The sequence below is a fragment of the Daucus carota genome, chromosome 4 (genome assembly GCF_001625215.2).
Source record: "Daucus carota subsp. sativus chromosome 4, DH1 v3.0, whole genome shotgun sequence".
Classification (NCBI taxonomy): domain Eukaryota; kingdom Viridiplantae; phylum Streptophyta; class Magnoliopsida; order Apiales; family Apiaceae; genus Daucus; species Daucus carota.
Window position 1 is genome coordinate 35096985 of NC_030384.2, and position 27828 is coordinate 35124812.

Consider the following 27828-nt stretch of genomic DNA (forward strand, 5'->3'; position numbering starts at 1 on the left):
TAAAGATGTTTAAAACTTTATTGAAACTTTGATTTTTTATCCTCTACTTAACAAACAGACAAAAAAAACAAGGCTTTATTCAACACCTTGAGCTGGCTAAACAACCGCAAAAGCTTTTTCATAAATGAAGAAAGACTTTTCGTTCACTTTACCTTTGCTGGACTTTAGTGGAGCAAGTAGCCGATATATGATGACGCTAATTAAATAAAGCTTTTCAGATATGGATTAACTATCAAGGGAAATAATAATGTTTATCCGATATGGATTCAACTTCAAGGGAAATGATGGATCATGCCATTATATCATCTCTTATGATTGGATTACAAAAACAAACAGGCCCAATACATATATAGTGGGCTTTAGTTCTTGGACACCAGTCTTTTTGATTGACATTAATTTATTCTTGTGCTGCATACAGAACAATACTGAAACTCTACTGATACAAGTACAACCACCTGGTGGTTTACCAGAAATTTGAGGGTACACACTTGTTCAGCTTGGCAGATGGATCATTTTCTCGTAAATGAGCTTACTACATTGTAGTAAGATGCACAAATTAAATCAGCGTAAATTTGACGACCTAGTCCACACTCCACGGACATCGTTCATGTATGACTGCGGTACAAGTTCATTAAGGCATCAAACTTGGTTGAAGAACAACATGCTGAGAAACAAGAAGGGCGTTAGATCAAACAATCGCTGTATAATAATGACGTTGCAGCGAATTATTGAAAAAAATCATGGTACCTAAATAAAAAGGGAAAAGAGGAGCAAATCGGAAATTTAGAGAAATTTGATGTTTAGAATTCTAGAACTACTACCTTAATCTGTGTCCTTTTATAAGTGTAGGTGATATGAACTAGCCCGTCACTAGCTTGGATCACAGCTGGATAAGAGAACTCCATTCCTAAAGTATCTTCCAAAGTTATAACATCTTGCCATGAGTCTCCATCATCAGCTGAAACTGCTACCTTGAGTACACCCCTGGAGATAGTGTTGTAAGCAAGCACTAGACGTCCATCTTCCAACTTTACCCCATCTATTCCTATAAAGGAAGTCCCAGTATCAGCCATTATGCAAGACATGGATAAAATTATGTTGTAAAAAGTAGATATTCTAGATATGGAGTATCGTTTTGCCTTAGAGGATGGCCTAACATAATCTCGAACACTACATGGAAAAAGGATCATTCAGTTATTTTTATAAAAATATAACACATCTACTGGTATTTGGACAGGTAATCAGTTAGTGCACACTTATTTTTATGCACACTTTGTCATTTTAGCGAACAACCTGAATTTGGGTTGGGTAATTCAGTAGGTTTTGCAAAACTCCAGGTTTGACCGCCGTCACAAGATTCTGACAAACAAACTCGATCAATTCCCTCAAATGATCTCATGAGAACACGCAAGTGTCCATTTGCAGTCTGATAAGGAACTGGCTGAATCACGCTGAGAGACGTATTTTTAATATATATGGGCCCATGTTTTGTCCATGATCGACCTCCATCGGCTGTAATCTGTTTAAGGTAAAACTATATGTTACATGAACACTGCACAGAACTTAGACTAAAGTTCTCAGTACAACCTCCACCCATGCGCCCCAAGAATTCCAGCTCTCAACAGAAGATCCACAAAGCAATCGCCCATCTTCTAGCAATAAAGGCTGCAGAGGAGAAAACATTCCAAAGCAACAACAAATGTAAAAGTGTATCTGCAAGAAAATTTATTTCTACTACAAACAAAGAAGCACCTTATTTTTTATTGGACCCAATATCCCAGGAGGAAGTTGTTCTCTTTCTTTCCAAGTTGCGCCTCCATCATAAGACCGCTTCATGCATCCACTCCACCTTAAGTCATAACAAAAGTAGTAAATGCTTACAATTTGCTGCGATATTTCACTAATTTATAGCTTGTTACTGATTTTTAACAACCCTTGCCCGTACTTCTTCCTTGAAGTCAACAGCATTAGGAAAATATTCAGTTGACAAAGATGAAAAACACATATAATGAGGATACCAAATCCTTTTTAAACTTGTTCCTACTAATACACTTTCCTTTAACACTAAGGCAAACTTTTATAAGTTCAGGCAAATGCTTAACACGTCCTTGCAAAAGAAAATTAAAGTAACAAAAAACCACTACCTAAACTATTTGAAGATTTATATACCGATCCACGTCATGTAATGCACACATTTCAATATATTTATATATGTATTTAGACTATAAAATTTATAAAACCTCCATTTTACACATCTATATATGTTCTTTCAGAAGTTATGTATATTCCTGATTTCTCTCACTCTTTCTTCACGTGTTCTTTTCTTATTTTTCTAATTAGTTCATTTGTACTTCTCGATGGGTAAATATAACTTTAATTGTTGTCATTTATGACATAAACCCTCCACCAGAAAATCATGAATTGTTTGACAACTGAGACGGGATGGCTAGGATTCTAGGAACATAGTTACAGTGAGACCTTACTTCTGAACCTCCTGCCCGATTTTGTAGAACAGAAGGACCTCATTGGATGGAAGTTTAAATAGTACAGGATTCCACATTGGAACGTCTTCTTGTTTATCAGCCATTATAGGAGGGTGCCAACAACCATCCTGCAAAAAATAATCATAAGAGATATAGAGACAAAATTGGTAAGAGGGGCTTTAGTGATGAAAGTTTGATAATACATATCAAGAAGAAGAAGTTCCCATTCTAAATGTAGAAGGGTTTAGGAATACATTGAAACATGATGGATGGCTTTGGTGAGTGAAATATTAGAAAGCTAACACTGTTGATAGGTAAATGCTTATTCGGTTATCCAAAAACACAATACACTTCTTGGATTATATACTTCCAACAGATAGAGACTAATTACTTTTGAGTCCAAAGTAATAAGATCACCTTGTAAGTCTGCAACCAAATTACCACATCTGGTGCTCCCTCTGCCGAACCGCCAAAATAAGCTAGCAAAAAGTGATCTTTTTCGATCTATAAAAACCATTAATTAGTTTCGACAGAGTACAAATATGGTTGATCCACAAGTATATTCCTGTTACATTTACTCAATTCACCTCAACAATTGTTGAGGCATGACAGCTTTGGAAGGGAACGGAGTTGAGTGGAAATGTCAATTCCTCCACCAAAGGCTCAAAAGAGTAATTTCCATCCTTCATATCCACTTTCTTAAGCTTCAAAGTCGTATTGGTTTTCTCTGCCTCACTGCAGGGAGCTTCAAAAAATGTCAAAGTAGTTAGCCAAAAATAAAGTCATTCTGCATTTGTGCTTCGGAATATGCAAATGTGGGCACTGCTTACATGCCAGCGTGTTGGTTGAGTACACTAAATAACAAGAATACTGTAAGATACATTGTTCTGCGATGATCGCGTAAAATTGCAGAAATACATTCTGCCAGATACATTATTTATATGTTAATTTGTTTTATCAGAGACAACTTTAGGGGTTTTTAACAAGTTGATAAAACACCTGGAAATATATGAGGCTGCAGAACTGATTGCCACAGCAAAAGACATAGAGAGCAATAAAGAAGCAAAAGGGTCTGTTATAAAATTAGAGTTGAGACAATCTTGATTGTCTTTCCAGCTCAGTGACAACAACAATTAATAAAGAAACCCAGAACCTGTGCTAGCCAGCTATCACATTATGAACTACAACTACTTGTATTTTACATTAATAATCTCACATTCAAGAAACAGTAAAATCTGAAATGAATATACCTGAGAAAAGAAGTAAAAGTTAGATCTTGGTGATGATTGTAGTCAAAGCCAAGCTCATATCAGGTATACTCTACACTCTACAGCTGCCCAGATTGCAATTCTAAACTCCGCATCAACTATCAAAGAGCCAAGACCATTTCTAAGCTACTTACTCTGCTCCTATGGTTTAACTATTTACACTTAAATTGAGGTAGTTTGAGAATACAGCAGGGATAGGCACGCACCCCGTACCGCTCCACCCCGCCCCGCTCCCGTCTCGTTCGGGTCGGGGAATCGGGCAATTTTTCGATAGCGGGCGGGGATCGGGGAAGCTTTTATGAAAATTCGGGGATCGGGCTGGGGATTTGTATCTCTCCGCCCCAATCTCTAACCCATATATATTAATTAAATTATAAAAAATAGATAATTTTTATAATATTATTAAAATTAAAAAATTATCTTTATTTTTATTGATCAATTATAAGTATATTATAATATAATATATTTTAGAATTTTAGAATTGTCGTTTATTTGTATTATAAATCAATTTTAATATGATTTGATGTTGAAAATATAAGATAATGTCATTTTATTATCATATTAGGAGTTAGTAGTATATTTATTTATTAAAAAGTATATTATATAAAGTTATTATTTTTTTATCAAAAAATAAAATTCTCTGAATACTCGCGGGGATCCCCGTTCCCCATTCGAGACGGGGATCGAGGAGGAAAAGTGTCCCCATTCGGGGTTCGAGTTGGGGATAGATATTGAATTCGAGGATGGGGACGGGGATAATAGTCTCCGACCCCGAAGTGCCCCCGTGATTATGCCGAGCCCCATGTATAGCAAAAGCTAATAACTTTTTTTCTGAATAAAATAATATTATATTTTTATTTGAAATATGTTTTTAAAAATACTCCCTCTATTCCAAAAGTATAATCGTTTTGATATTGTAAAAGTAATCTAGGTGTTGGAAATATATACTTGTACGCATTATATTTGATTTTTTTTCTGAATAAAAGTTTAATATCACTATTTTTATTTATAAAAAATATATTTTAAACATGATATGTAGAAAAAAAATCATAAATGTCACCGAAAAAATCTATCATAACTTTCTCCAAAAGCTAAAAACCAAAATTTTTCAAAAACAGAGGAATCTGCAAACAGGTTTTAAGTCTGATATTCAGAAAATTTATTAATTTATCAAATAAGTTTTAGCCTATATTTTCAGAAGAAATATTGTGTTCAGCAACATGAAAGGAGGCCTACATGTTAAACCGTGTCCGTGTTCACTTCAGTTCAGTGGAGTCGTTTTATGGGCATTAAATAATCATTTTTGGACTTCACGGAGAATTTGACCTGTTTATTTGGGCCAGCTCTAAAAAGGGTATTTCTGATATTATTCCTCACCTTCAAGTTCTTAAAATATATGGGACGAGCGCGAGCCCATTCCTCCCTTGTCGATGTAAATAATGCTGTGTTTGGCTGGGGATGGGGTAGGGTTGAGCCCATTCATCACTGTTTGCATAACAAATTCCAAACAAAACCTTAATATTGTACTCCCTCCGTCTCAAAATACATGTCACTTTGACTTTTTGCACGTAATTTGATGTGCAAATAAAACATATTTCTATTACATTATTTTTCAAATTTTCGTTTTCTAAATAAAAATATGAATGTAAAACTTTTATTCAGAAATTTTTTTTTAAAAATAATGTATAAAAGTATGTTTATTTGCACATCAAATTACGTGTAAAAAGTCAAATTGACATGTATTTTGGGACGGAGGGAGTAATATGTCAAGGGTTTGTCTAGTGTGCCCATGAGCACATGCTAAACACCAAATTCTATAATTTTGATGGATTTTGATTGATGTGGTTGGTGAATTTGCAGGGGGTCCATCATTATAAAGAAGCATAAGCAAATCAAAATCCACTAAACTTATAAAATTTGGTGCTTAGTATGTGTCTATGGGTAGACCTGGTAATTCGTGCAGATCGTGTACTTTCGTGTCGTGTACTCAAAGGCCAAACACAAAACCGACCCGTTTAGTGTTCGTGTATTTTCGTGTCGTGTACCTCCGTTTTCGTGTCGTTCTCGTGTCCTGTTTCGTGTAGAATCGAATTTAAATATAAATATAAATAAATATAAAAATTAATGTAAATATTAGATTTCTAAGCAAAAAATTTACAAAATAGTATGAAATATATATATATATTTAAATCATTTACACTTACAATATTATAAACTGTGTATTATTTTAAAAGAAAATATACATATATTTATTACAAATATACATATTTATAATTAAATATTAATATTTAACTATTAAATTATATTTATTTCGTGTACCTCGTGTCGTGTCGTGTACCCGAAGGGTAAACACAAAACCGACACGACATCTCAGTCGTGTACTTCGTGTCGTGCACCTTTTCGTGTTGTGTACTCAAAATGCAAACACAAATACTAAATTTTCGTATCGTTTTCATGTCGTGTATTCGTATCGTGTGAAAATTTGCCGGGTCTATCTATGGACACACACTAGAAAAACCGATATGTCAATTTAGTTCTCATTGTAAGTTCCAATACAGTATCGAACCCAGTAATGTAACTGTGTTAGTAGGTCCTCTTCTAGGAGACTGGTCTTTCTCTTCTAGAAAGTGGAATACAAGAGAAATTTGGAGGAAATGATGGACCGTTTGAAGGTTGAACGTGTCAAACTGGTAAATTGCCCGTTTTGGACTTCAAAATAGAACCAAGGGATACACATTTTAGACCTGAAATTTTCCATTATCATTGTTTGTTTATTCTAATGATTTTTCCCCAGTCACTGCATTATTATTAGCAAACTTGACCAAATTTGAAAGCAGGATGTTGTTAATATAAACCGAGAACAAAAAGTAAACCTTTTATAACTCATATCAATCATCCTAGTCAGTACTAAAATATGCATTGCATATTGCAATTTACAAAAAAAAAAAAAAATCACAGAAAATTTTATATTTATGTCATTTGGCCAATCATATAGTTAATTGACCTATATTTTAATTTTTTTTGTCTGTTAATTTTTCGAGCTGGGAATAAAAGATTGTTTAACTATTTAAGAAATTTCAAATTCTCCAATGAAAGAATTATCGAGGAGTTTATAGGGATTGAAGTGTTCAAAAAAATTGAGTACTTTGATTAGATAGCCAAACTATATCTGTTTGCTTAAACATCTTATTCTCTAGACATATTTAAATTTAAACTTTTATAATAAAACTATATTTGTAAGAAATTACATTTCATAATTTGCAAATTAGAAAATCGATATGAATCATAAATGGATGTTAATGCCGGCGTATTCGTGTAACATAGTACTCCCTCTCGTCTTTATTACAAGGCATCAAGATTTTTTGCACATAATTTTAGATGCTTTGACCACTTATTTAAAATTATTTTTTATAAATTTTTTTTCTGAATTAAAATATGTGATATATATTTTAATTCAGAAAAAGAAAATTTTAAAACAAATAATTTTAAGTAGGTGGTCAAAGCACCTTGAATTGTGTGCAAAAAGTCTTGATAACAAAAGGGAGTATAAAAATAGCTCACACTTAGGGGTACAATAAAACCTTAACTTATACTTTATCGATTTCCTTAAGAATCACGTAAATTTATGTCATTACAAATTAATCTAAACTGCTATACTTTTTTCAATAGGGTTAATTATCAACTTTATCACTGAAGTGGAAAATTGGTATCAACTTCATCACTGATTTCCACGGGGTCTCAAGTTGCTCACTAAACTCGCTTAATGGTATCAAACTCATCACTGCCGTTAAAAAAAGTAACAGAAGTTAGACGAAGTGACAGATTGGCAGTTGACGTGACACATTAGTAAAAAAGACTGAAAAAAAACAAATGAAAAAAAATAAAAAAAATAGAAAATAGAAATGCCACATAATTTGAAGTTTATATGGAAATAAAGTATGCAAACTTTTTATTAAATCAATTTTAGGATATAATTATCTAAATAAACGTATCGAACTAAATTTTAATATATAATTAACTAAACAATTAAGATTAACTTTTATGGTTTTTATTAGATTATAATTATTTTTGAATAATATTGAATTTTTTTCTCTTTTAATAAATTCTATTTATGTGAATATTATTGTTGGCAAAAAAATAATTAAAATTTATTAAAAGAGAAAACATTTCAATTTATTCAAAAATAATTATAATCTAATAAAAAACATAAAAGTTAATCTTAATTGTTTAGTTAATTATATATTATAATTTAGTTCCATACGTTTATTTAGATAATTATATCCTAAAATCAATTTAATAAAAAATTTGCATACTTTATTTCCACATAAACTTCAAATTATGTGGCATTTCTATTTTCTATTTTTTTTTATTTTCTTTCATTTGTTTTTCTTCATTCTTTCTTATTAATGTGCCACATCAACCGCCAATCTGTCACTCCGTCTAACCTCCGTTACTTTTTTTTAACGGCAGTGATGAGTTTGATACCATTAAGCGAGTTTAGTGAGTAACTTGAGACCCAGTGGAGATCAGTGATGAAGTTGATACCATTTGACTACTTCAGTGATGAGTTTGATAATTAACCCTTTTTCAATAATACTTAACATATATGTATAAAGTAATTAGTTATATATATTATAAGAGAATAAATACCTAAACCGTCTTACAATTTACAGAAAATTATTGGTATGTTGAACTTAAATGGAAAGGGATAGTTTAGAATTTTTTTTAGCATAACAGAAGAAAAGAAATAATAATGCGAGTTAACTTTAACACGAGAAAGGGGAAATAGCAATCATTCTTTTGTCCACGATTCAAGTCATGTTCTTGACAGCTGTGATCCCACATTGTAAAGATGCTTCATGCACAGAACATATTACTGTACTAGTTACTACAGTACTACTTAAATAAAACCTTTGATTAATACTATGATTATGGAGTTGTTTGTTTTTGTAATATTATCGTTCTCCTCTTTGCTTTGATTAACAAATAATGTACGTCCTTCATGGCAGTAAACACAACAGCATACGTGAATACCGTGTTGTGAGGCGATCATTTATTTTAATTTTCAGAAATAAATCAAATATTTTTGAGAAAAAATATATATTTTAAAAAATAAGTGACTTTTTCTGTAAATAAAAAATATTAAACACATGTTAAATATTTAATATTAAAAATATTATGTAAATATAAATTTTTTGTCGAAATAAGTCATTAGTTTATATTGAAATGAGAAGCCTCATGCATTTACATTTAAATGGAAAATTTAAAAGTAAACTAAGTCGGGGCATACTAATTCGGATCAAATATGAATTTTGTACCTATCAATTTTAATTATCATCTTTTGTATGATGATAGTCATGGTATTAATCATAGTACAAATTAATCAAAGGTATCAACTTTTGTATGATTCCTGTTCCCGAACCCGTTCAACCGACGCGGACTTGTGAGGAGCCACAGCCACTCACGAGTCACCACATTTCCCTTGTTTTTGAGTGGTGCGCGGACCGGAGGAGAAAAGTAATGAATGTAATAGTGTTTATATTATTATAGAAAGAGACGGAGAAAGAAAATAGTCGATGGTAATAATGTTTTATATTATTAAAAATTGCTCTTTTCGTCCTACTCAATTTTATGTAATTTTTTTTAGGATGTCCCATTATTTCCATACATACGAGCGTGCTAATACAAGAACTGATTTCACACTAATTACGCTTAGTAAAAGTTAAATTAAAAGATTTGAATCGACATAGTTAATTACACTTTGTGACTCCTAGGTTATTCCAAACGCAGTTTAATACCTGAACTTTAAAACATGACAATATGCACCCTACACTTAACATTTCTGTGCAAGTTGTAACCTCTAATCACAATTTCGTCCAATTCTGCCATTAACATTAATTAGTAGAGAGATAACAATGTACATATTAGTTCTAACAGCTATTTTACCCCTTGTGGCCCCTCAAAAATTATGTATTATATTTTTGAAATTATTTCTAAACACACACAACGATGTAAAATAATTTAAAATAAATTTTAAAATATGCATCTAGATTTAGAATCTGATTTTTTTCCTACATAAACGATGTAACTTATTTTAAAATAAATACATATTTAAAAAATTATTTTAATTTTTTAATATCGTTGTGTGTGCTCAAAAATAATTTTAAAATATAATATATAAACTTTGAGGGGTCACAAGGGGTAAAGTAGCTGTTAAAAACTACTATACACAATGTTACCTTTCAAACAGTTAAAGTTAACGGTAGATTTGGACGGAATAGTGACTAGAGATTACAACGGAATGTTAAATGTATGGTGCATATCACCACGTTTTAAAGTTCAGGTACTAAACTATGTTTGAAACAAACCTAAGAATTAAAAAATGTAATTAACTAAAAAAGAAGACATAGTTAAGAATTTTACGTACCCTAACAGACGGCTGTAATTAATAAGAAAACGCGGTCAACACCAAAAGCTCCGTAATAATCCGCATAGTTACAGCTGCAGTACAGGAAGCTAGATTAACTGATGACAACGTTAAGCAAAGTCTTTAACTGTTAGTCTGTGACAACACCAACCGTGTCCAATTGTAGACAGGGGACAACATCACAAGTATTCGAAAAAAACCCATTTCTTTTCTCTGTATATTATAATGGTTGCCAACCACACCTTATATTCTATATTCTCCTCTCACCTTCAGTAATCATTTTCGCATTTCAAATTCAAATAACCAATCCTCTTAGCTTACTTGTTAGCGTTGCGGAGTTTCTGATAGACGATTGTTGCAACGTACTGTTTCGTGTTTTGATTTATAGGAAGGATGGATTCGCCGAACAGGGTGGCGGTGCGGTCGTCGTTGATTGATTCGATAAAGGCGTGCACACTGGCCGGAGCTCAGATTCCGAAAGAAGAGCTGAGGAGGAGGATTAGTATGCCGGATTATCTACGTTTAGCTATGCGCAAAGCTATTGAGAGTAAAGATATAGATGCTGCTCTTTCTTGTTATAACGACGCTGCTGAAGAAGATGCGCCGGAGGCTCCGTTAGTCGTGTTTATTAATTCCAAGAGTGGGGGACGTTACGGTCCGCAGCTTAAACAGAGGCTTCAGGACTTGATGACTCAAGAACAGGTCAAATTTCTCTCCTTGTCGTGTAGTCTATGTATGATTATTCGTATGATTTATGTGTGGCGGAACCAGGATTTGAAATGACCAGGGCCAGGGTGGAATTAGTACTAAATTTTTTTTAACAGATTAAGGAGGTTCAGATTTTCAAATATGCTAATGGATTGATAAACATAGTATATGAATTTTGGAAAATTGTATACAGATTTCAACTCTACGAGCAAGCAATCAGACAAATTAGTGAGGAGTTTCTGCCAGAACGGAAATGTGATATTATGATACTTAATCAACTCTTCCAAGACTTTAGGATGGTAGAAGAAGGCCTTAATTGGTTCAAATATTATGTTCAATTACATACTTGATCTAGCAGAGTTGACGTGGAAGCTCGTAAATTCAATACAACCCCTAAGCAATGATTGGATGTCAATGTAAAATTTGACGCAAATATAAGATTTTATGATATTTTCTTTTGTTTGATTTTTGTGGAAGTTCCAAGTTTAAAACATGAAAGAGATGTGATACATGATATATGTCATAGAAAACGTGATACAAATTTTGGTATAATTTGCTACAGGTCTAAAGTCTAAACTCATGACAAAGATAGTTTTGTGGCATTTTTTTTTTACTGGAAATGTGCTATGGATCTAATATCACAATCTGCTTTTAGAATGGATACAATGGAGTACCCCACGTCTTCTGCCTTGCAATAGAAATCGTCTAGAAGTTCTGTACATATTGTCAGCATTATATTTTTCCATACAATTCCGTAGAAAATTAACTTAATACCCACATTTCTGTAATATCTTCAACACAATTACGATGTCATACAATATTAAGAATAAATAATTATTAACTTTGGCCATGAAAAGTTGCAAGTTTTGCAAGTAAACAAAGCAGATCTTACCATCAAGATCAACAGAACCATTAGAGTTCAACATAGTTAGATCTTAAAGAGCTTCTAGGAAGCTGTAATGGAAGGAAACTCCTTCGTTGAGCCCAATGTTTATCTCATCCAATTTGATCCATGGTCATTATTTTTGCTGTCAAACTGTGACAGCCTATCTCGTACTTGTAATTTCACTCTCTATTTTTCTACAACAACAAACTCAATGTATAATAGTTTATACTAGACTCCATGTCCTTTGCTTCCTGTTTTCCGCAAACCTAACCGGCTGTAATAATTTTTACCTCTTTAAAAAGTCAAGTACACATCTATTTGATATGGTTGCAGTACATTTTGTATTAAATCTGCACTTTCGTCTTCTGTAGAAAATGATTATACTTCTTGACATATAATAGGGCATCTTTCAGTTCATATATTCCTTTTTTAGTTTTAATATCATCCTTGTGCTAATATTAGGACGCTTTAATACTGACCGCTTTTGTTTTTCACTGGACTTGGTCGATGTTTGTTAGATTATCATCCACAATTATATGGAGTTCCTTACAGTATTTTATATTTTGGCTGCCAGGTTCTGGATATTTCTGATGTGAAGCCTCATGAATTCGTACAGTATGGGTTGGGTTGCCTGGAGAAGTTTGCGAGTCTTGGGGACTGTTGTGCAAAAGAGACTCGTGAAAAGTTGAGGGTTGTGGTATGTAGTTAGCTGGGCAGTGTTGAATTTTTAGTTCACCATATAAGATAGCTGTTTCAGTATTAAAATTTTACGTATTGTGAGATTACTTATAGTTGATACAAGTTGTACTGACTATAACTATATACAAAAATTGAAATTTTGCAACAAAATTAACTTGTAACTATTGACAGGTTGCTGGGGGTGATGGTTCAGTGGGTTGGGTCTTGGGTTGTCTAGGAGAGCTTCACAAACAAAAGAGAGAACCAGTTCCACCAACAGGAATTATTCCTCTTGGTACAGGAAATGATTTGTCTAGGACTTTTGGTTGGGTAAGACTTTCATATCTCAGCTTTGTCACATTTCATGATATTTACCGAGATAATCTTCAACTTTTCTTTATAGGGCGGGTCATTTCCATATAACTGGAAGTCAGCCATTAAAAGAACACTTGACAGAGCTGCCACTGGTCAAATACGTCGCCTCGACAGGTTAGTAGTTCGTCGTATATGCCCCTCCTTGTTAAAACACCATTTCAAATGTCTTCCATAATGTTGGACAGTATTAAAGATTTCCTTTATTATTGCACCACTACAACATTAGCTAATACATATTCATTGTTGTCTGGTGAATATTTACAACTGCTACTGCAAACTTTCTTCTTAATCAATTTTTTTCAGTTAGTCAATGTGGTCAATGTTTAATGTAAAGTCCATCCTGGATTCTGCTAAAGATGTGGAACTTACTTTTACAAACAGGGATTAGTATATATGAGTTGGTGGTGTCTGTCCACATCAGGCATGGATAACTGTGTAGAACCCATTCGGCAACTTGGTGTGACATATTGGAATTCAAATTATTAGGCATTGCGCTCGTACACTTGACCTATTAGTTAACGTTTGGCACTTGACATAACATTTGTTTATCATATATATTACTTTTTACGCGGTCCTATTCAGTAAAACTATAAATATGCTATTTCATAGACGATTCACTTCGTTAAAACAACATAGCAACCGTATAGATTATGAAAGCACAATTGTTGATACTTAATTTGTAAACGCTGTCATGTCTACATTAGATTCAAGTGCAGTTGATTTAATGTGATTTAGTTTTCTGAGATCTAAACCTTTTTGTATCAAATGCCCAAACTGGACAAGTAATTGTTATTGCGTCATCAATCAACAAATATGATAAAATATCATTTTTATAATTTGCAGTTGGAATATCAGATTATTAATGCCAGCTGAAGAGAAGGTGAAAGTGTCCTACTGTTTAAAACGCCAGCCAGAAGAGTTTTCTTATGATCAGGTTGCAATAGTCATTCGTGTTTATTTGTGTGACTAGTTGATGTTCAACTTTTCCTGCCTTTTGTAACCTTGAGTATTACGGCCATATTACCTTGCTCCTCAGTGAAAATATTATCACCATTCAAATCTTACACAAGCAGACACCAACTCTCATACTAACCAATATATAATTGTTGTCATTCATATATTGCACACACAGGCACAGATTGAAGTCTGATGCTTCAAGATCACTTGCATAATATGTATTTCAGGACGCAGAAACATCATTTTGGATACACTATGCACATAATTATATTTATGTTAGCTTTTATCAGACACTTAAGTAAATTATAGTATTAAAGAGAATCTTATGCATATATTTCTTCTTAGTTCATCAAATGAACACAAAGATGATGTAATATGGTTCATTTGGTAAACTATGTTAATGGATAGTACTGAAAATTCTGATCCGTGTTTCTTGACTATTTAATTTGAAGAAATTACTGTCAGTTTGCATTTAATAATCAGATGCAGCTGTATGAGTTCAATATAATAACTAATTTTGAATGAAGCACAACATGAATTTTATCTGATTTTAAGGGAACATGCAGGAACTAGAAGCTGAAGTGGACTTGCCTGAGAAACGTATATGCTATGAAGGAGTCTTTTATAACTATTTTAGCATAGGTATGCATTATGCAGTATTCATCTCTGTTTTGCATAAATACAATCAGAAAATACTATTTAATAAAGAAGGGGATTTATAAATAGTTATACTTTCTTTGAGACCCTTATAAACAGGTACATTATCTGTGTGTGTAATATTTGAACTTTTTTTTTTTTTTTTTTGCCTTTCTGCTTTTGTTAAGGAGCTTGGTGAGTCCATAATAATTAATTTTTAAATGCTGTTGGACCCAACTTGCAGAACAGCTTAAGCTTGTCTAAGCCTATTGGTCTTGGACGCAATGAAATTATGTCACACTCATATGTTACCGTATAAAGAATGTACTCCTTCCAATCGGAGTCCTGTAGCAGCAACTTGATTGAAATGTAGGGAAGGAATTTCCATCTTTCTAATGCCCTACCTTGACCAGCCTTTCCAGTTGTGATTGCATCAAATTTCTCCATATTCTCATAATGTCCCAAATTTATTTTGACAAAGGAAACATACAGATTTCTAGATTCATGTTGCTTAGGTATAAACAGGAAATCAATGCGACTTATTTTCTCTACCAGTGCAAATACCTTTTGAAGCCTTGGCAGATTTATACTTAAAGACCATAGCTCCTGGAACATCTTTGCCTGCGATCAGAATACTGGAAATGGGATGTAGAAAATTAATATTTGTCAGAGAAAGTAGTTGGTGTTGGATACAAACTTGTTCAAATTATATATTTATCTGCTTTTAATGATTTTAAGTCCTTTGTGCGTAATCTTTGTTTTCTTTTTGTAAAAATACAGGAATGGATGCGCGAGTTGCCTACGGTTTCCATAATTTGCGTGAAGAAAAACCTTACCTTGCACAGGGTCCAGTTTCGAATAAGGTTTCAACTCCTTTATTTTAGTCCTCATATCTGATCATAGAAGTGGTTAAAAAAATATCTAAAACTTTATCATTGCAGTTGATTTACTCAGGATACAGTTGCACACAGGGGTGGTTTTTCACGCCTTGTATATCAGATCCTAGTCTAAGGTCACTATTCTCTTTCACTGATGATTTTTTTGGATTTGATTTTCTGGCAGGCCTCAGTATTGTTATTGTCAACCTCTTTTTGCATACATAGTTTTCTAGGTTGGACAGCTATCCGCCTATGCCTTGTATTATCCACATATTTGTAGTTCCATGAAAACATCAGCCTAAAAATGCGGATAATTAGTCTTTTATCAGTATAGAAATTGGAACACACCTTTACTTAAAAATTTGACATATACACCTGCCTAGTAAGATAAGAATTTGAATCCATGATCAGGGACGGATCTAGAAATCTAGTTAAGTGGGGGCAAAAATCACACGAGAAAAAGCTTCGGCCAAATTTTCACTTAATCAAAAATGGTTTAAATTAATTGATTAGATAAATACATAAGTTTATGATAAAAAATACATAATATATCAAGTAGAACTACTGGGATTTGAACCGAGAATCAACTGATTATGAACGGCATGCATTAGTCATGGGGTCACTGGAAGTAAAAATAGAATACAAAATACAAAATATATCCAAATTTTGAAACCAGTGGGGAAAACTATACTGTATCTCCGTCCCTGTCCATGATGGATACCTGTGCTTCTCTGACAGGGCGCTTAAAAGGAATTTTTTGTGCAATAAGCTGGCTATAATTGGTACAATTGTCACTTCTGAGCAGATGGATTCAGAATATTTTATTTATTCTTCTTATTATTATTATTTTTGGGGGGAGGGCGGGGACAACTGAAACATGTAGAAAGATTATTTATAAGTTCAACAATCTAAATAAAATATTTTTCATTGTAATACACCATTATAATTAGATAGAATCATTCCTATAATTAACTCTTGTTTCTTGAAGTGAGTTCAAATTTACCTTTTAGTTCTTGGTCTTTGCAGCAATAGCACTTTAAGCTTCTCCTTAATTAATTTTATCTGCAGTAGTAGCACAATACACGGTAATCCATTAATTTGTTTTGATTCATTTTCTTTTTAGTTTTTTGTTTTTAAGATTTTGTTCTTCTCTACCTAATCATGTTGTCAGTAGACTGGTGAAGGTAGTAAATTTGAGTTTACTACAGGGGCAATAATTAAAATTTTAAATAAAATACTTAATGTTTACATAGATAACTAGATAAGTTTAAGTGAAGTGCTTACTTAGGTTCGAGTTGGGGCAAGCCCCACCCCAGATCCATGCTGCCTATGAAATTCCGCCATGCGATTGATCTATGGACTGACAAGTCAAAGTATTAAGAACTTAAGCCTAATATAGCACTCTTAAAAGAAAAAGTTTTGGCAGTATGATGTTATAAGTTATAAATTAATTGTTTGGAAACTATAGGTTTGCTATTACAAAGTGGTTTGACAATGCATGATATAAATAAACATGTAACATAATTATCAATATGACCTCGATCACATAGGCATATAGCCATTTTTGGCACTAACATTGTGCCACAAGTTAACACGGATATATTATAGCTTAGTGTTAGTTATACTTTATGTTGGGTGCATGTGACTATGTATATATCCTACATTCTGGCTAACATGATTTCCAATTAATCTACACTTCATAAACTCTATACCTGAATACCTGATTGTTGAATTAACACTTATTGCCTTGATCTCGAAGCTTAGAACTTATTCACTTTTACTGATATAGCGAGCTAACTAAATTGTGTATGATACATGTGGCTAAATTTGACATTTCTCTTATCAGCTGGGATTGATAATTTACGTGCTTCACAAAGTATCTATGGCTTAAGTGTAACGACAACTTTATGGATGCAGGGGATTAAATAATATCTTAAGGATCCACATTAAACGAGCCAACTGCTCTGAATGGGAGCCTATTTCTGTTCCTTCCAGGTTGATATAAATTTCACAATTATCTTATTCCTTTAAAAGTGACATACTGCTGCTCTGCCATTTTTTTCTAGATAAGGTCACCTGCAAGATAGTTAAATACTCGCACACACATTTGCTTGCCTCCACTGAGGCTCAAAACCTCAACCTTTGGCATGTAACTGTTGGAGTTTTATTTTCTTTTTCATGTTCTCTCATAAAAGCTATCTACATCATATGATTTTGCTGGGATGATTCTAATTTTGTATTGGCTGATTGTTCTCGTGCAGTGTTAGATCCATAGTTGCTTTGAATCTGCGCAATTATGCAGGTGGAAGACATCCATGGGGGAATCTGAAGCCGGAGTATATGGAAAAGGTAAGTGTACAATTCTCACAGTATTCACAAAATAACAGTTCCGGGCAATTCATATCACATTGTTATCATCTTTTAGTGTACATCAAAAAGTAGGTATTGTTTCCCCAGCCTGTAACTGCCTAGGATATTTTAATAAGTCACTGATGATAGACAAACATGTCCCTAGTCTAATATGTTGTTTTCCACAAGTTGTAAAAATGTCATTTTTCTTTATTTATTGTCGACTGTTGTGCACCACGCCACCACTCATCTGTCACACATTTTTATGTGGGTGTTGTTTTGTTCGGATATGTGCTATCATTGCATATTTAGTAAGTCATGTATTAACTTGGTGTTCAATGTTTATATTGAATATTCATAGGAAGTATATTTGCCTCACTTGCGAAAATTGTTTGTTATGTCAGAGAGGTTTTGTTGAAGCCCGTGCTGATGATGGTCTGCTAGAAATTTTTGGCCTCAAACAAGGATGGCATGCATCTTTTGTCTTGGTTGAAATTATTTCAGCCAAACACCTTGCACAGGTAAACTTGGTTGATTTCTTGTGAAGAGTACACTAACGATGTTGGTCCAAAATATTTTGACAAATATATCTCATAGCTTGTTTGGAAACTTGGATTTTCTTTGAAATTTTGGATCTGGAGTAATGACGTGTTCTGGTAATCAAGTTTGGATTTGATCAAAACCCAAATTACTAAAAATTAAAGCTTAGAATATGAGAATTTTTAAATGACGACTCAATACTTGTGATTTATATATTTTAAATAAATTCAGTGTTCCAAAGTACTCCAATCTTATTTCATTTTTCAGCTTTATAATTTGAACTGTTCTATATCGACTTTTGTTAATGAAAACTAATTGCATTTGATTTATCCTCAGGCAGCAGCAATTCGGTTTGAGTTTAGAGGTGGAGACTGGAAGGAAGGTTTTCTACAGATGGATGGGGAGCCATGGAAACAACCTATAAGCAAGAACTCCACAACTGTTGTGGAGATCAAGCGAGTGCCATTACAATCACTGATGATCGATGGGCAATAATATTATTTATCTCTCAAATTTAATGGTACCTGATTGATTTATGTATAAAGAATTGCTTATTCGGAGAGGCACTAGTAGGCTAGCAGGCGTTGCGATGTTCTCTGAAAATTATTTATTAACTGTCATTTCTAAGATGTAAGAAATATGTTGTAGATTGCTTGTTTTAGATTCTTTGTTGTACATGAACATACTAATGTAACTCTATTAGTTTGGAAAGCTTCTTTAGTTATGAAATGTATTTTTATTGGTGTAAAGTTTTTAATATTTCCCTCTTAACATCTTCGGTTTGGATTATTTTCTTCGAATCAAAAGAGTGCAGGTTACAGTAATATTAACTGGATCCCTTTTCCAAAATGGAGGAGACAACATGTATGAGCATTGCAGATGCAGAGAGGATCTAAAGTAAAGAACAGTCTAAGATTTATCCCTATGCATATATTCATCAACACTCAGCTTCACATCTGCCATCTCATTTATGTATATTACACAAGGCAGTTGGTCGGAACATACGAAGAACGAATGATAGTAGCATCCATTCGCGGGAAAAAAGTGCTGGACGTGAAAAATCTTGAGATAATTTTTCGCTAAATGATGCTGTAGCATCTCCTGGAAACTTAGGGTTAAGTTAAACGTACAACTAACAATCTTATGTCAGAGATCCGGACCCATTACACAATATAGACATGGGGGACAGATTAATAATCAAATACCCACTAGTTACTTTCAAAAAAAAAAATACCCACCAGTTGTGTGCATATACACTAACTTGATCATCCTGTGATCACCAATTCACCAGGATCAATACCAGTACTGCTAAATTCTCGTCATACTACTTGTTTTACACTTTCTTCTTCGCCTAAAATATCCTCCTCTGCAGGCCTGTTTCGATGAACTTGATGGTCATTTGAAGGGGAATTAGAGCCAGTGAGTTAAACTTCGACTATCAGGGGATGTATCTTAGGCATGACATACTTTGCGAGGCTCCCTTCTCAGTCTGTTAAAACTCTGCTCCTCAATTGCACGCGTAATATTGCCAATGAAATGTGGTTACTGCTGAAAGATTGAGTAGACACGGTTAAAATTCTTGTAGTATTACTGATCATAATATTGATAGAGCATATATTTATATATGTTTTTATATGATTTTATTCCCATAATTTTTAGTATTTTGTATATAATCGGGATGTTACTAATTGATTTTAAGTGTTTAATTTCAGGAAAATAAATATTCCTAAAGTTGGATTAAATCAAGCTTATTTGGGCTTAATCAGATGAAAATTCGGACTTTATGGTTAGCCAGCGAAGCAAATCTTGTTTGGGCCATAACTTGAGTTCCGGGCGTCAGAATTGGACGATTTAACAGCCCACGCGAAGATATTGGAATTTTCTACAAGTTTAAGGTGGCCCAGATATCAAAAGGCAACTGGATCAGTCCAGAATCAGGCCTGAACAGCAGCCTACGAATTTGAGCATCAGAATCCAACCCGTTTTAGGATATTATTTTATTTTCTTGTAAATTAAGAAAACTCTTATATATATTAGGGTTTTGATAGAGATTAGAGACAACTAACTTGTATCATATAGAATAATATAGAGATAGCCTTTTTAGAGAGAAAAGGGAGAGAAGCACTTGTGAAAGATATTGGAAGAAGGAGTGAAGGGATTCATCCGGACTTCGAGCACTTTCGTCAAGTTGTATTCTTCGTACTTAAATTCTTACACTCATGGTTTGTGATATAAATATATATTTGTTTCATCTATTCATGAGTAGCTAATCCTTTGATCCAAGAGTTAGGTAGTATTCTTTGGCTTATTATGTTTGTTTAGTTGGATTGTGTTTTCTCTTGATTTGTTAATCTGTCATTGAGCGCTTTATACAATTAAAAGAGTAGCTAACTTTTAATTGAATCTCTAGGAGTTATAACGAATCGGGAGAGGAGTTATAATTCTAGTACATGATATGACAGACATAACCCAATTAATTAATTGGGAGATTATTATGCGAGTTATGAGACATGAGATCCTTGGTGCTTAGTAATTTACAATTGTGCTTTGATTGATCATGGGAGTGGCATTTAGAGAATAATTGTAGATATTATAATTTGCCTTGGGAGAGGATTTTATAATTATTCGAAGGATTGTTTTTAGCAAACAAGAGACACAAATTAGGCATTCATGGTAGCCATTGAAGAACTCTAATTCTTGGGTTGTTTTCTCTCATATTTATTGATTTATTATATTAATTAGTTGATAGATAAAACCCACCAAATTCTTCTCCACACTTCTGAATTATAAGAGATAAGAGATTTGAAATTAGTATTGATATCAGTCCTTCCCTACGAACGATACTCTTGAAAATACTCGACAACAAATTGGCGCCGCTGCCGGGGAAGGCAGCAATACTGATTTTAAGTTAATTGTTTCTTGTGGTGTTGATTTTATTGTTGTATATTATTATTTTCTTCCCCTTCTTTTGTTGTTTTTGGTGTGTCTTCAGGTTCTTTGAGGTTGACACCAAAAAAGTTGTGAGCTAAAGAGACGGCATGAATTACAATTTTGGTTGGAATAACGCTCAGAATTTTCACAATGATCAAGAACGATGTCTAGATTATAATTTTTTTCAGGATTTTAATGCGTATCAGGTGAATTCGTTTGATTGTTGCAACTCATATTATCCTCCATACCCACCTAACACTGATTTTTCATATGCATCTGAAAATCAATTTTATGATCCTTATCCATGTTATGATGTTGATAGAAGCTTAATTCATTACAATCCTTCTTTAATGTTTATGGGACTTTTTGCACATATTGATGAACCAAAATTTGAAGTTGCTAATAAGACTGATTTAATTTGTCAAGATTCGATAAGTTGGTACGAGGAGAATGCTAAAAGAAATACGTTTATTATGGACGTTCAACTTGTGATGCATAATGGTTGTTTTAGGATTCCTCCTTGTGTCGATTTCCCACTTTGTCATGATACTTATTTAGCAACTGATGAAAATTTTGTGTCTAATGAATCTACTTGCTTAGATTATAATTGTCCCGTGCTTGATAATGAAAAATTGGATACAACTGAAATTCTGCCAGATTTAGTAGATAATGTTGTGCTTAATGAATTGGTAGACGAGATAAAAATTGATGAGTATCCAATTCTAATTGAGAAGGATGCGTTAATTGATGATTTTGCTTTAGAATATAAGGATCCAATTTGGGTGGAGTTTAAGAGTCGTACTTATGATGATTATTCTGACGACTTTTCTAGCTACTTTGATTTTAGGAGGTCTCTTGAGCAAGTGTGGTCCATACAAAATTTCTTACATGTTTGTGGACCAAAGATATATTTGCACATCATAATTATATTATTGATTCGTAGATATGTGCACTTATTTGCTTTTTCACCTCATTAGTTTTGTTACTTGTATGTGAATAAGTCGAGCTAATGACAATAAACAAGCGCTTCTTGGGAGGCAACCCATGATTATAATATTAGGTAGATTTTGATTTGTTTTTACTCCCACAAGTTACCTTGATGTGTTTGTTTGAAGTGGTTGTTACAGGTGCAGAAAATAAAAAAATCGCAGCAATTTTTCTGGTTGCATCAGCTGCATTGTTTTTGCGTTTGCCGGAGTTCCAACGGTCGGATCGTCCTGAATTTTGGACAGCATCTTCCTTACACTAATATCTAAATTCTGAACGGTGGAGATCGGATTTTAAGGTCCAGAAGTCAGTTTATGAAGTCCGGGCAGAATGATTGGCACCATGGGCATGGTTAAGGTGCCCGCGGTGCATCGACTTGGAGCCAAACACTTCACTTATTTTTCAAGCGGGACTTCATGCGTATGCATAGGGGAGTATTCTTACTTTTCTTTTATTTATAGGAGTAATATTCGTATGTCATTGAGGACATTGACTCATTTAAGTGTGGGGATGTGTTCTCAATAGTGTGTTATGTTATTGATTAAAACAAAAAACAAAAAAAAATTATAAATTTAAAAATCAAAAATAATTCTAGCCTTGTAAAATAGTTAGATGATCATATCATGCTAGGATAAATACTCATACATTGCTTACATTAGTTCATATAGTTGCATAACATGTTTCATTGCATAGCATAACATAGCATGATCCCATGTAATAGTCCAAGTTAATAACCTATGATGATACTATGTGTAGCTTGTTTTTTATTAATTCTTGCTATGATCATATGTCAATGATGTTACATGCATAGTGTCACTAGTGCAGAGCTTATTTATTTACACAAGCTTATTATGCTCTTAAATATCGAATTGAGACTTAGATATACTTGCTTCTTGAGGGGTAGCCGTTTGTTGATGATTAGAATTTTGACTATTCCCTTTTGAGCTTAGTACGTAAATGCTTGAGTTTGAGGTGATTGTGGGGTGCAAATGTTTTCTTCAAAAAAAAAAAAGAAAAAAAGAAAAAAAAAAGAAAAAATCAATAAAGTATCAAGCACTCCTTTGAGATCAATGAGTGGCGAAAATGAAAGGGACGACCCATGTACTTGTGCTGGTATTAAGTGCAATTGTACTAGAAATATAACTTTCTTGGTGACTTTTCATTATCCTTGATTACTGGAGAAATACTTGACTTATAAAAAAAAAAGAGGAGAAAATTGAGCTTGTGAAGTCTTTTGGTGGTCGTAACTCACTTACCATGAGGAGCGTCCCAATCTTAGACCGATCATGTGGCAAAAAAAAAAAGAATTATATAATATAGTAGTATTATAGCAATAAGAAGAAGACGTAGAAATCCCTTGTAAACTTGAATGATAGCTAGTTCTAAGTAACGGAGTGTTTAAGATCTATTCTAGTACTCAACTTGGGAGCTATTAACTCGCATGGCTTGTCATGTTGAAACTGGTGTGTCTCTGTTCTTGATTCAAAGAAGAGCATGTCGTTAAGCTAAGCACACACGCACACTCTGTACTTGTATTCACTAAGTGGTTTTATTGCGGTGTGAGCTTGATGTGTCTAAACTTGTTGCATATTCTGATGGTTATCACTAACTTGGAATACACTATTATTATTGGGATCCATACATTTTCATTTATTAGTGCATTAATTCATGTAGTTGCATTTCATGCTTGTGTTCTTGTGGTCATCTATATTATTATTACATGAGCTAGATGGATTTTGTGGGTACATTCGCTATAAACCCTCACGAGACCTTACTCGTCCACTAGGGCTGCCTAGGGGTTTAAAGGGCTTGTTGCATATGCTAAATGCAACCGTGATCACCTACGGAAGTGGTATATATCTATTAGGTGTTAGTTTATTTATTTTATTTGCCCGAGGACGTGCAAAAGACTAAGTGTGGGGATATTTGATAGAGCATATATTTATATATGTTTTTATATGATTTTATTCCCATAATTTTTAGTATTTTGTATATAATCGGGATGTTACTAATTGATTTTAAGTGTTTAATTTCAGGAAAATAAATATTCCTGAAGTTGGATTAAATCAAGCTTATTTGGGCTTAATCAGATGAAAATTCGGACTTTATGGTTAGCCAGCGAAGCAAATCTTGTTTGGGCCATAACTTGAGTTCCGGGCGTCAGAATTGGACGATTTAACAGCCCACGCGAAGATATTGGAATTTTCTACAAGTTTAAGGTGGCCCAGATATCAAAAGGCAACTGGATCAGTCCAGAATCAGGCCTGAACAGCAGCCTACGAATTTGAGCATCAGAATCCAACCCGTTTTAGGATATTATTTTATTTTCTTGTAAATTAAGAAAACTCTTATATATATTAGGGTTTTGATAGAGATTAGAGACAACTAACTTGTATCATATAGAATAATATAGAGATAGCCTTTTTAGAGAGAAAAGGGAGAGAAGCACTTGTGAAAGATATTGGAAGAAGGAGTGAAGGGATTCATCCGGACTTCGAGCACTTTCGTCAAGTTGTATTCTTCGTACTTAAATTCTTACACTCATGGTTTGTGATATAAATATATATTTGTTTCATCTATTCATGAGTAGCTAATCCTTTGATCCAAGAGTTAGGTAGTATTCTTTGGCTTATTATGTTTGTTTAGTTGGATTGTGTTTTCTCTTGATTTGTTAATCTGTCATTGAGCGCTTTATACAATTAAAAGAGTAGCTAACTTTTAATTGAATCTCTAGGAGTTATAACGAATCGGGAGAGGAGTTATAATTCTAGTACATGATATGACAGACATAACCCAATTAATTAATTGGGAGATTATTATGCGAGTTATGAGACATGAGATCCTTGGTGCTTAGTAATTTACAATTGTGCTTTGATTGATCATGGGAGTGGCATTTAGAGAATAATTGTAGATATTATAATTTGCCTTGGGAGAGGATTTTATAATTATTCGAAGGATTGTTTTTAGCAAACAAGAGACACAAATTAGGCATTCATGGTAGCCATTGAAGAACTCTAATTCTTGGGTTGTTTTCTCTCATATTTATTGATTTATTATATTAATTAGTTGATAGATAAAACCCACCAAATTCTTCTCCACACTTCTGAATTATAAGAGATAAGAGATTTGAAATTAGTATTGATATCAGTCCTTCCCTACGAACGATACTCTTGAAAATACTCGACAACAAATATGAACATGTCTCAGTTCTTTCTTGTCTCTATTAACCATCAATCTATGTCATGTCTTATTTTACACAGAGGTTCTTACAAATAAGATAGAATATTATGAAGATGAGGTGTGATCAACTGATGATGAAGGAGACTTACCACGACAACTCCATTACTGTAAATGTTAGTACCGAACGTCTACTTTCACCTTCTGTGTGATGTCTCTTCTTCTGTGTCACGAGGCTCGTAGTAATCTCTTTCAAGCAACTTCCTCATTCCAGTCTAATCGAAGAAGGGAGTTTACTGAATTGATAAAGTAATAGGCTCATGCAGGGATCTCGTAAAGAGTAGTGTCAGAATCTCCATTTTTGCATCCGAGAGAAAGTTCCTCATCGTAGGCCTCCATGCTTAAACTCTGCATCCAGTAATTTCCGATCAATCTGAGCAGATGTTCCCTTAGTGCCGCCACTGTCAACCAGCAAAGGAAAAAAAATTCAGTTTCAAGCTTCGATTATAACGAATACAAAGCAGCTTTCAAAAATATCTATGCAAAAAAAGTCACAACTGTTTTATGTGGAACACCTACTCTTAGCTGCAGGGGCATTGCTGGTATATCCCAGCCTTTAGGCTTCTGTGTGGAATCTCCAGGCCAAATGATAGGTTTGAGAACATTTTCACCATAATTTGGATGAACTACTCCTTGATGATCTTCCTCAGCAGCACTTGCTATTTTACGGCTGAAGCCTCTCTTCTGCGTCCAATATCCAACAGTTCTATAGCCGTTTCCAATCATGTTGATTACTTCAAAAGCCGGAGTTTCTAATTTCCCGTGCTCCAACTTGAATTTTCCGCTTAGGCCTAGAAACCTGGTTTTCAAGATTTCATCATGAAGTCTTGGTCCTGTCTCTGAGATTCTGATCTGTGTGATGGCAGGGCTTGGTGCATTTAATTTTTCACTGCTCCTCTGTACTTGTTGGACCTGGATCTTCTCCGCTGCTGTGGCGAATGCCCAAACTGTGTCGTATGCCTGCAAACACGTATAAAAATCGGTACCAACTTTTTCAGTATGGTGATATTTTTTCTGCATCAAATTCCATTTGATTCTGAAGTTGTCCAGGTTTTTTGACCTGGGTATGTAAGGCCTCATGCCTAAAACGCCTTCCATCGACTCAATAGTTGCAGCGTTCAAGGAACTTATTGAATTGGATAAAGCATCAGTGATGATCCAAGCCGTTCCTTTGCTCATCATTCCTACCTCACGCGCAAGAGAAAAGAGGCGAGAAGCAAGGTCATGAGAAGTCACATGAACAAGAAATACCCGAGTTTGCATACTCCTCAAGTGGCGCAGCTCTTTCCTGATGTCCGGTACACTGGAAGAAGCTGAGATTGCGCTCACATATGAAAGATGAATACTCTCTTGCTGTAATGTACGGGTAAGAGAGGATATGAAATTAGGCCCAAATTCTTCTTCTGCGTCGTCTTGATAAAGCACTACAAGGTCATGCCATCCGAGTACCTTGACAAGGGAAGCAATACCTTCCAGTTCAGATGAATCAGGCACTGTCGTTCTATCAAACGAGATGATTGGCACCTGAGATTTCCCTCCAATTTCTTCGACAAGGCCAGCTTGTTTGGAGTTCTGTGGCCCAATGATTGCATCCACTTGTACCTCATTAACCAGCTCCGAAGCTGCATTAATAAAAACGAGTAAAATAAATGACTACAAATATAACCACCTACCTACTTGCAAGTTAGAGTAATAAATGACTCCAATCACCTGATGAAGCTGCAGAAATAATATCATCAGAATTCCTGCGGTGTAAAGCCAGCCTTGTAGAGTAATGAGGATTTGCAGAGTAGAAATCGGAGAAAGCCATGGATACGCAAGAAATGGCAGTAATACCAGTAGATGAACCAAAATCAAGAATCAAACCAATATCAACTACAATTTGATTATCCGAGTCTGTAGTCGCACTTGTTCCATTCTGGCCTGAAACCAACCGGAAGTAAATAGTACTATTGATCAACAGAAGATATAAGCATAATTTGAAGAACCTCATTAATTTGTGGAATTCTAGTAACAAAAAATATTATGATCTTTTTAGAGTTTTTTTTTGTGGGCGGGGGAGGGGGTATAGATATATATTATAACAGAACAGGTTGCTGTCATGGGTTCAATGAGTAACCTTAGGTAACAAGGAATATATTCAAGTATTTCTGGTCTATTGTCAATATTGACCAAAAAATATAAAACATAAAAAATAGAACTAGAATCAGGGATAAGGAACTTATAGTGACTTAAGTGATTTCCAGGAAGCTACACGTTTATAACATTCTGGAAAAATTCAGTTAACTCCTTTGGTCTTGGAGCCTGACTTTGTGATTTCTCAAGTGCATGTACTATCCCTGGTCTCATGTATATTATTCACACACTTGCTCATAGCTTACCTTGAGTGAATTTCACTCAACTTCTAGAATCTAAACTTATTAAAAAATTGCTAATGTCATTATCAAGTATCATATCTTTGTTTTGAGCAACTTTATTATGTCATTTA

At 34.0% G+C, this 27828-nt stretch overlaps 3 protein-coding genes across 10 annotated transcripts; 1 reads left to right on the forward strand and 2 right to left on the reverse strand.

Annotated features, from left to right (window-relative positions):
- Positions 1-271: 271 nt before the first annotated feature.
- On the reverse strand, positions 272-4083 carry LOC108218575 (uncharacterized). Of its 6 annotated transcripts, none has more exons than XM_017391571.2 (9): positions 3734-4083; positions 3071-3228; positions 2901-2987; positions 2484-2611; positions 1753-1849; positions 1588-1665; positions 1294-1519; positions 822-1045; positions 272-664 (listed from the first exon to the last, which is right to left on the reverse strand). In XM_017391571.2, exons 2-9 carry the CDS (start codon positions 3170-3172, stop codon positions 632-634), a joined length of 975 nt encoding a protein of 324 aa, XP_017247060.1. In that variant the 5' UTR covers positions 3173-3228; positions 3734-4083; the 3' UTR covers positions 272-631. The 6 variants fall into 6 exon arrangements, with proteins under 6 accessions (XP_017247060.1, XP_017247061.1, XP_063948709.1 ...); XM_017391572.2 differs by having other exon boundaries at positions 3071-3218; positions 3734-4062; XM_064092639.1 differs by lacking the exon at positions 3734-4083 and adding an exon at positions 3483-3644 and having other exon boundaries at positions 3071-3218.
- A 6254-nt stretch (positions 4084-10337) lies between these two features.
- On the forward strand, positions 10338-18934 carry LOC108218574 (diacylglycerol kinase 7). Its single transcript, XM_017391569.2, has 12 exons — positions 10338-10880; positions 12347-12469; positions 12643-12780; positions 12854-12939; positions 13669-13759; positions 14349-14424; positions 15199-15281; positions 15360-15430; positions 17214-17291; positions 17558-17645; positions 18050-18166; positions 18522-18934. Exons 1-12 carry the CDS (start codon positions 10572-10574, stop codon positions 18678-18680), a joined length of 1419 nt encoding a protein of 472 aa, XP_017247058.1. The 5' UTR covers positions 10338-10571; the 3' UTR covers positions 18681-18934.
- Positions 18935-19122: 188 nt separating this feature from the next.
- Positions 19123-27442, reverse strand: LOC108216886 (glutamate receptor 2.2). 3 transcript variants are annotated; one of them, XR_001806164.2, is made up of 4 exons: positions 27051-27442; positions 25860-26962; positions 25433-25741; positions 19123-19730 (listed from the first exon to the last, which is right to left on the reverse strand). XR_001806164.2 is itself a non-coding variant. In XM_017389744.2 (3 exons), the coding sequence occupies exons 1-3, from the start codon at positions 27331-27333 to the stop codon at positions 25730-25732; spliced, it is 1398 nt and encodes a 465-aa protein (XP_017245233.1). In that variant the 5' UTR covers positions 27334-27442; the 3' UTR covers positions 25260-25729. The 3 variants fall into 3 exon arrangements, 1 of the variants encoding a protein (XP_017245233.1); XR_001806165.2 differs by having other exon boundaries at positions 19123-19733; XM_017389744.2 differs by lacking the exon at positions 19123-19730 and having other exon boundaries at positions 25260-25741.
- Between the last annotated feature and the right edge of the window lie 386 nt (positions 27443-27828).

What these genes read in the sequence shown, in the direction of transcription:
- LOC108218574 (XM_017391569.2), top strand. Translation starts at nt 10,572, where the DNA reads ATGGATTCGCCGAACAGGGTGGCGGTGCGGTCGTCGTTGATTGATTCG. An exon ending in TTATAACTATTTTAGCATAG is followed by an intron (nt 14,425 to 15,198) that starts GTATGCATTATG and finishes GTAAAAATACAG; the next exon opens with GAATGGATGCGCGAGTTGCC. An exon ending in AGCCGGAGTATATGGAAAAG is followed by an intron (nt 17,646 to 18,049) that starts GTAAGTGTACAA and finishes TTGTTATGTCAG; the next exon opens with AGAGGTTTTGTTGAAGCCCG.
- LOC108218575 (XM_017391570.2), bottom strand. Translation starts at nt 3,417, where the DNA reads ATGTATCTGGCAGAATGTATTTCTGCAATTTTACGCGATCATCGCAGA. An exon ending in ATGCCTCAACAATTGTTGAG is followed by an intron (nt 2,988 to 3,070) that starts GTGAATTGAGTA and finishes TGGTTTTTATAG; the next exon opens with ATCGAAAAAGATCACTTTTT. An exon ending in ATAAAAGGACACAGATTAAG is followed by an intron (nt 665 to 821) that starts GTAGTAGTTCTA and finishes CTTGTTTCTCAG; the next exon opens with CATGTTGTTCTTCAACCAAG.
- LOC108216886 (XM_017389744.2), bottom strand. Translation starts at nt 27,333, where the DNA reads ATGAGGTTCTTCAAATTATGCTTATATCTTCTGTTGATCAATAGTACT. An exon ending in TATTTCTGCAGCTTCATCAG is followed by an intron (nt 26,963 to 27,050) that starts GTGATTGGAGTC and finishes TTATTAATGCAG; the next exon opens with CTTCGGAGCTGGTTAATGAG.